At 33.7% G+C, this 9,772-nt stretch overlaps 1 protein-coding gene across 1 annotated transcript in view; it reads right to left on the reverse strand.

The window, feature by feature from the left end:
• Positions 1–229: 229 nt before the first annotated feature.
• SLC17A6 (solute carrier family 17 (vesicular glutamate transporter), member 6) overlaps positions 230–9,772 on the reverse strand; it is a gene marked incomplete at its 3' end in the record, with an annotated part of 47,287 nt that continues 37,744 nt past the window's right edge. Inside the window, exons 9-11 of the mRNA XM_008590768.1 lie at positions 8,001–8,133; positions 1,291–1,401; positions 230–357 (exon numbers count right to left, since the gene is read on the reverse strand). Of these exons, the coding sequence (XP_008588990.1) occupies positions 230–357; positions 1,291–1,401; positions 8,001–8,133 (372 nt within the window). The remainder of the gene's footprint in view (positions 358–1,290; positions 1,402–8,000; positions 8,134–9,772) is intronic.

A 9,772-nucleotide genomic window follows, 5' to 3' on the forward strand; every position in this document is an offset into this window, starting at 1 on the left:
GGATATCAGAAATATTAAAAGGTGTTGAGAAGCATGTTGCTTATTGGTTGAAGAAATGGACTCTTTCGAAGTTCCTAGAGAGGTGTTTTCTTCTGAGCCTTAATTACCTTTCCTGCTCAGACATGTGGTTACTGGACCAGAAAGAAAATGCCAAGGAAAACATAGTGACTCTTTTCCAACCATGAGAGAGAATCTTCTACAGCTCAACATCTGTTTTACTCCATCTTACCTTATTCTTTGTCATTGCACCAACAATGATAGGGCAAACCATTCCTGACAATGTGCCGACACCATTCGAAATGCCCATTAAAATACTGGCATATCTTGGAGCAATATCCAAGTGATTAACATTGAAACCTGAAATACACATATAAGTTTTGACTCAAGGAATCCTGAGCCTCTTAGAAGAGTAAATAGTTACAGAACATCACACCACAGCTCCTTAAAAGATACTGGGTACACAGCATATGCTTAATAACTACTAATAATTGCTTCTTGGTTATTTAGCTCAGGGGTATAATGGGAATTGAATGAGGTACAATTTTCCATACAATACTTAATAGGTGATGCTCACTCCACAATGAGGAGGAAATGTTCTCTTAACAACAAGAACAAAAATAAGCAGAGGGAAAAGTAGGTAGCAACAAATCCAAATAATGTTTTCTAAATGTTTTATTATTTTTATTTTCTATTGTTAATATGTTGAGTAATATTCAAAATATTGAAGAGGGAAGAATCTACTTTAATATAATATATATATATATATAAAGATACACACATATGTGTGTGTGTGTGTGTGTGTATATATATATATATATATATATATATATATATATATATATATATATATATATATATATATATATATATATATATATATATATATATATATATATATATATATATATATATATATATATATATATATATATATATATATATATATATATATATATATATATATATATATATATATATATATATATATATATATATATATATATATATATATATATATATATATATATATATATATATATATATATATATATATATATATATATATATATATATATATATATATATATATATATATATATATATATATATATATATATATATATATATATATATATATATATATATATATATATATATATAAAGATACACACATATGTGTGTGTGTGTGTGTGTGTGTGTGTGTGTGTGTGTATATATATATATATATAACTTTTATCATCACCCAAAATCATGATGTCATAAGTACAAAGAAAAAAAATTGTGTTTTACCAGATATAGCAAATCCGCTGAATCCCACTGCAAGTACCAAGAATGAGATAGCTACACCTCTAGTATGAGAATAGCCAACAACCAGAAGCAGTGTGGCTTCCATGCCAAAACCTTTGGAAGCAAACACATGGAAATTATTCAGAAATTCATGTAAATTTACCAATGAGGATAAACTGTTAAAAGTGCTCATATTTATTGTCTTAGAAATTCTACTTCAGAGAGTTATCTTTTAAAAAATTAATAGTAGTAGTAATTTATGCCAGAGATTACTGAATCATTCCTTGCATTTTAATAAAAAACATCCAAAACAATCTAAAGTTTCAATCCTGGGAAGGGTTAAGTCAATTAAAAGAAATATAAATGACATTATTATGCAGTTATTGAGAACTAAAAGTTACAGGAAGTTTGAAGTAAGATAAGAAAATACTGTTAAATGAAGAATGAATGTACAAATTTAACTAAAACTAAGTAATTTGATATGTATAAAAAAGTTATTCACTCATATAAATCAAAGTTAATAAACAGAGGTGAGTCCAGGAGAACTGCACAGCAGAGGCAACCCACCCCCTACTCCATGGACTGGGAGGGGAGTGCCACGAGAGCCCAGCAGAACTGCATACCACTAGGGTCTCATTCTACAACCACAGATTCTGGAACAGGACCCAAGGTGATTTAACATAACCACCCTCATATCTACTGTAAAGCAAAGACAATTCACCACCACAGTATCATCCAGGGCCACTCCACAGCAAACCTCAGTGCAATAGAAGAAGCAAACCCTCTACCAAATGACCAAACATCAACAACTACAAAAAAATACTAGAACTACAAATAAACAAGAAGAAATGACACCACTGAAAGAATATAGTAATGCTCCAAAGTCAAACTTCATGGAACAGGGAATCCTTGATATGTCTGAAAAATAATTCCAAACAATGATCTTAGGAATACTTGAAGAAATAAAGACTCAATTAAAAAACACAATGAAACAAGAAAAAATATCCAGAATATGATGGAGAAAATCTACAAAGAGGTTAATATCTTAAAAAGGAGTATAGCAGAACTTCTAGAAATGAAAGATTCCCTCAATGAAATAAAAAACACAACTGAAGCCTTGAGCAGCAGGATAGAACAAGCAGGAGAAAGAATTTCAGAGCTTGAAGATGTCCTTTTTGAAATAGCTCAGGCAGACAATAAAAAAGGAAAAAAAGAATTAAAAATAATGAGGAAAATCTAAGAGAGATAGCAGACAACCTCAAGTGCTCTAACATCCAAATTGTGAGTATTCCTGAAGGGGAGGAGAAAGGAAAAGGTTTTGAAAAACTATTCAAGGAAATAGTAACAGAAAACTTCCCAGGTGTAGGGTGAGATACAGACCTTCAGATCCAGGAAGCTCAAAGAAACCGAAACAGATTCAATCCAAAAAGATCCTCCCCAAGACACATTATAGTTAATTTTGCAAAGCTCAAAGACAAAGAGAATTCTAAAAGCAGCAAGAGAAAAGTGTCAGGTCACTCATAGGGGAACCCCATCAAATTAACATCAGACTTCTCAACCAAATCCCTACAGGTCAGAAGAAAGTAGAATGATATATTCAAAATACCAAAAGGAAAAAATTGTCAGTCAAGAATTCATTACCCAGCAAGGCTCTCCTTCAGAAATGAGGGAGAAATACTGTATTTCCCAAACAAAAGTTGTGGGAGTTCACCACCACATGACTAGCCCTGCAAGAAATTCTCAAGAGAGTCGTTCATCAGGAATCTGAATAAAGGTGACCATTATCACAAATACAGAAGAAAGAGCAAAACCCACCATTAAAACAAAAAAGCCAGCAAGAAAGAGAAAGAAGCTAAATCATCCCATCTTAAATTTCCAACTAACATTGAAGAAGAGAAATAAAAGGGGAAATAATGTTCAAAAGATATTCAAACCATCTAAACAAGAAGCAATTAAATGACATGAATTAAGCAACACTTGTCAATAACTCCCTTAAACGTGAATGGATTAAACTCCCTATTCAAAAGACATAAACTTTTTTTCCAAGACTGATTGGATTAAAAAGCTAGACCCAAGTATATGCTGTTTTCAAGAGACCAACCTCACCTGTAGAGACACAAATAGACTAAAAGTGAAGGGATGGAAAAAGATATACCATGCAAATGGAAACCAAAAATGAGCAGGAGTAGCTATTCTTATACCAGACAAAATAGACTTTAAACCAAAAAACATTAAAAAAGACAAAGAAGGCCATTATATAATGATAAAGGGAACTATCCAGCTAGAAGACATAACAATCATAAACATGTATGCACTAAATACTGGAGCACCCAGATATATACAGCAAACACTCTTAGACCTAAAGAAAGAAATAGGACCTAATACAATGATACTGGGTGATCTGAACACCCCTCTCTCAGTATGGGATAGATCTTCCAGGCAACAAGTCAACAAAGAGACACAGGATTTAGTCTACATCTTAGCCCAACTAGACTTGGCAGATATATACAGAACGTTTCACCCAACAACTGAAGAATATACTTTCTTCTCATCAGCTCACGGAACATTCTCCAGGATAGACCACAAATTAGGTCACAAATCTAGTCTCAGAAAATTTAAAAAATTGAAATCATTCCAATGATTTCAGACCACGATGGACTAAAATTGGAAATAAATAATAATCAAAACTCCTGAAACTATACAAATACATGGAAACTAAATAATAGGCTCCTGAATGACCTATGGGTCTAAGAAGAAATTAATCAGAAAATCAAAAAATTTCTAGAAACTAATGAAAATAAAGATACATCACACCAAAACCTCTGGGATACTGCAAAAGAAGGACTAAGAGGCAGATTTATTGCAGTAAATGCTTACATCAAAAGAACAGAAAGACTTCAAATAAGTGAACTAACACTACACCTCAAAGAACTTGCAAAACAACAATAATCCAAGGGTAAAGGTAGTAGATGGAAAGAAATAATTAAGATCAGAACAGAATTAAATGAAATGGAGACCCCAAAAACAATAGAAAATTCAACAAAACAAAAAGTTGGTTTTTCGAGAAGATAAATAAAATAGACAAACCATTAGCTAGGTTAACTAACAAAAGAAGAGAGAAGACCCAAATAACAAAAATCAGAAATGAAAGGGAGACATTACAACTGATACAGAAATATGAGGAATCATTAGATACTATTTATAAACAACTATATAACAACAAATATGAAAATCTGGAATGTGGAGGATACTAACATTTATAAAGCAAATGTACTTTACAGGGCCTAGCTTCCAAGGCCCTGTAGTTTCAGGTATAGACTAACTTTTTAGAATTACACATAAAATTGTTAAGCTTGTGAAAGACAGAAAACTTTCCTTGGGCTAAAGTCTCTGTAGTAGAGAAAGAATTGTAACACAGCAAAATTGCTGGCTCTAAGGGCAGATGTCTTTGGTGCAACTTAACCTACTGATTGTTTTTAAGATATTTTGAGGAAGCTGCTTGATTGTTGTTTAAATATGCTGAAGAAATTGCTGTAGGGAAAAAACTGTTTGCTAAGGGCAAGCTGTTTGTTGGTGTATTGACTTAGCTCTTTACAAATTGCATTCTGGAATGTCACATTTTAAATTTTACTGCTGGTAATAGTTTTACAGTGCCTTTGTTTTTATGTCTTTCTTTGATGATTGAATCAACTGATTTTTCTTGTGAAACTTCCTTGTCTTTACAATAAAAAAGAGAAGCTAACTTTGAATCAGGGCTGTCACATTCAGCTTTCTCCTTTGAACAGGGGAGTTGCTGAAGTGCAGTCACTTCAGACCTCGCATGGCATTCATGGTGCTTTGAGTAATCCTTTTTGCATTTCCATTACACAGGGAGAAGTGTAACACTGGAAGATACAGATAAGTTTCTAGACACATGCAAACTTCCCAGACTGAACCAAGAGATAGAAAACCTGAACAGACCAATAACAAGGAAGGAGATTGAAGCAGAAATTAGCAATCTTCCAACAAAGAATAGTTTGGGTCCGGATAGTTTTACAGCTGAATTCTATCATACTTTTAAAGAGGAGTTAATACCAATTCTCCTCAAACTATTCCAAGCAATTGAAACATAAGCTATTCTCCCAAACCCATTCTATGAAGCCAACATAACTCTGATACCAAAACCAGATAAAGAAACAGCAAAAAAAGAAAATTACAGGCCAATATTCTTGATGGACCTAGATGCAACAATCCATAACAAAATATTAGCAATTAGAATACCATAACATATTTAAAAAATTATACACTATGATCAAGTGGGATTCATCCCAGGGATGCAAGGATGGTTCAACATACAAAAGTTAATAAATGTGATACATCACATCAACAAACTCAAGGACAAAGACTGTATGATTATCTCGATGCTGAAAAAGCATTTGACAAAATTCAGCAAAGACTCTCAACAAATTAGGTATAGAAAGAAAATATCTCAACACAATAAAAGCCATTTATGACAAGCCCACTGCCAGTATCATTCTGAATGGGGAAAAACTGAAGACCTTTCCCTTAAGAGCAGGAACAAGACAAGGATGCCCACTCTCACCACTTCTATTTAACATAGTACTGGAGGTACTAGCCAGAGCAATCAGGTAAGAGAAAGAAATAAAAGCAATCCATTGGAAAAGACGTAGTCAAACTCTCTATTTGCAGATGACATGGTACTATATATAGAAAAACCTAAAGATTCTATCAAAAAACTCCTAGAGTTGGTTAATAACTTCAGTAATGTTGCAGGATACCAAATAAATGCCCCCAAATCAGTTGCATTTATATACTCAAATAATAAACTAACAGAAAGAGAAATAAAGTAAGCCCATTTACAATTGTCACAAAAAATAAAATAAAGTATCTATGGATCAATTTAAGAGGTGAAAGCCCTCTACAGTAAGAACTACAAACTACTTCTGAAAGAAATTAAAGAAGACAAAAAAAGATGGAAAGATAGGCCATGCTCTTGGATTGGAAGAAATAACATTGTGAAAATGTGTATACTACCCAAAGCAATCTACAGATTCAATGCAATCCCCATCAAAATACCAATGACATTCTTCACAGAAATGGAAAAAACAATCTTACCTTTCATATGAAAAAACAAAAGACACCAAATAGCCAAAGCAATCTTGAGCAAAAAAAGTAAAGCCAGAGGCATAACTCTACCTGACTTCAAATTATACCACAAAGCTATTGTAATCAAAAGAGCATGATTCTGGTGTAAAAATAGACATTCAGACCAGTGGAGTAGCATTGAGAACCCAGAAATCACCCCTCAGGCTTACAGCCATCTGATTTTGGACAAAGGCAACAAAAATCTACACTGGGGAAAAGACTGCCTCTTCAAGAAGTGGTGCTGGGAAAACTGTATATCCATATGCAGAGGAATAAAACTAGATATGCACCTTTTACCATGCACTAATATCAACTCGAAATGGATTAAAGACTTAAGTATAAGACCTGAAGCTGTAAAATTACTAAGGGAAAATATACGTGAAACACTTCAGCAACTAGGTCTGGGCACAGGCTTTATGAACATGAGCCTGAAAGCACAAGCAGCCAAAGAAAATATAAACAAATGGGACTATACCAAACTAAAAAGCCTCTTCACAGCAAAGGAAACAATCAACAGAGTGAAAGACAACCTACAGAGTGGGAGAAAATTTTTGATAACTATGCATCTGACAAGAGATTAATATCCAGAATATACATAGAATTCAAGCAATTATATAGTAAAAAAAAAAAAAAACCCAATTAAAAAAATGTGCAAAGGAGCTGAATAGACATTTTTCAAGGGAAGACATACAAATAGACAACAGGCACATGAAAAAATGCTCGACATCACTAGGTTTCAGGGAAATGCGAATTAAAACTACATTGAGATACCACCTCACCCCAGTTAGACTGGCTGTAATAAAAAATACAGTGAATAACAAATGCTGGCAAGGTTGTGGAGAGAAGGGAACACTCCTATCCTACTGGTGAGACTGTAAATTAGTACAACCACTATGGAAAACAGTATGGAGGTTTCTCCAACAACCACAGATAGATCTTCCATACGATCCAGCAATCCCACTTTTGGGTATATACCAAAAGAGGAGTGGGAATCATCACGTCGAAGGGATAACTGCACTCCCATGTTCATTTCAGCTCTGTGTACAATAGCCAAGACATGGAACCAACCTAAATGTCCATTGATGGATGATTGGATAAGGTAACTGTGGTATATGTACACCATGGAATACTACTCTGCCATAAAAAAGAATGAAATTCTCCCATTTGCAAAAACATGGATGAACCTGGATAAACTTATGTTGAGTGAAATAAGCAAAGCACAGAAGGATAAATACCACAGAATCTCACTGATATGTGGGAGCTAAGAGAGAAAGAAGGAAGGAAGGAAGGACCACAGTCTTGTGTTAGTCTTGCAGAGAGAGTGAACATTCCTTGGGCTACAATGTGGAATGTGGGGGAAAGGAGGAGGGGGAAGGAGGTCGGGATAATTGGGTGAGGGACACGGGGTACAAAAGCAATTTGTGGTAATGGGTATGCTGCCAGTATGAATCTGACCCTCACATCATGCCATGAGGGGTGACAATCAGCTTTGTATCTCATGAATATTCATAATTTAAAAAAAACTTAATGAAGTCAAACTATGTCCTTACTGCCACTTATGTACTTACCACCACAATTCATGATCTTTCTTACTGTGGTAGTTGAAAGAATTTGCTTGCTTCTTAGAAAATCTGCAATTTGCCCTCCGATGGGCACAATAATTGTCATTACTAAGTGTGGCACAGCAGACAGCATGCCAACCTGATGAAAAGCAAGAAAGGGAAGAAATATGCGTAATCATAAATAATGTGGGCAATTCAATGGTCTTGGTTTTCTGAATTCATCATCAACTCTTTATGGACAAAGGAAAGAAAAATACTGTCTTCAAATGACCACTTACTCATTCCTAGAATAAGCAATAACTTCTGCAGAATAAATAAAAACTAAGTAAATTTACTTTGATCCTTTTTTATCTTCTAGAAGGGAATACATTTTATTTATTTTTTTCTATGTTATGGCTCAGTAAATTTTGAGTTTATGAATCAACTATCCTGACTCTTACCACAGTGATTCACATTTGTGTGTTCATCTTATATTCTTAAATGTATTTGTACAAATTCATCATTAGCAAGAGGGAAGGAGAGGAGAAGAGAGACAGAGAGAGGAAAATTAGATTTGACACCATAAAGAGGCTGAATTTTAAAGTTCACTTTTAATTCAAAAGGCTAAATTTGCATATTTGTATTTTAAATATATATCTTTTATACGTTCTATAACATGGATTTAATTTATATACAGTAAGAGCAGAGGTAACGCAGGTCAATTCTTCAATTTTAGGTAATTTCTATGTCAAATATCAATAGTCGGTCATATTATCATACAGTGCTACATGGTTTCTCAACCAATTTTACACTAAATAGCCTAATCCAAAACCAAAATTCAACATGTATTTTTAACACTAATTATGTGCAAGGCACTGTTCTCTAGGCATTATTAGAGCAGGAAGTATGAATAAAGCAGGAATTGGAGATGCATTTTAATTGTGTTTTACCACAAACATGCACTTAGCAAATTTTGAATGTAAATGTATAAGGAAGTTTCTTATTAAGTATATTTTGAAGCACAGTTCCTGGAATATTGTAAGTACTGAATGAATATTTATTATTTGTGTTTAAGTATGTATTTCCAGTCAGATTATTGAAGGTTTGAGACAAGGATTCTGTTTTGTTTTACACTGGTATATAGTGTGGCATCACGATCATGGATTTGGGTTGTTAAAATGATTAATTGAGATAGTTAATGATTTTATGACACCTTAAGCGTTCAGGCAATTGAATTCTCTTTTTCACCCCAGATGTAAGTTTTTAATGTCATTATTAAGCAAAGAAACTGAGACTTGGAAGTGTCAAGTGATTGTAAGAGCCAAGTTGTGAGCCAGTTCTCCCTGAGTCCACAGACTGAGCTCTTATTCCCCGTGGTTATCATCAATGCCACCAGAGAGAGAAAAATAAAATAAAATCAGGCAGCATATGTGAATGTGCTAAGTTCAAAACCTGGCATTTAGTTGGGGTTCAATAAACGTGAGCTAAAGAAATATACAAAGTAAACTGACTTTAGGATAAACGTTGCTTTCGAGAATAGCATCTTGAAAAAGTAAAAGTGGAGTGGTTGCTTATTCTTAACTGCAGTAGATATATTTCAAGTAAAGAATGGACAGAAAGAACCAACTGAACAAAAAAAGTCTGAACCACATGATATTGTAGTTGTACAGAATTACGTGCCATGTGTTTGATATAAAAACAGGCTAAAAGCTTGGGAGTGACTGCATTTCCTAAGTTCACATAGTGAACCTGCATTTTGACCCAGTATTTGATATATTTGAAAAGCTCTTAAATTGAAC

Source organism: Galeopterus variegatus, unplaced genomic scaffold (assembly GCF_000696425.1).
Source record: "Galeopterus variegatus unplaced genomic scaffold, G_variegatus-3.0.2 Scaffold6354, whole genome shotgun sequence".
In the NCBI taxonomy this organism is placed as follows: Eukaryota; Metazoa; Chordata; class Mammalia; order Dermoptera; family Cynocephalidae; genus Galeopterus; species Galeopterus variegatus.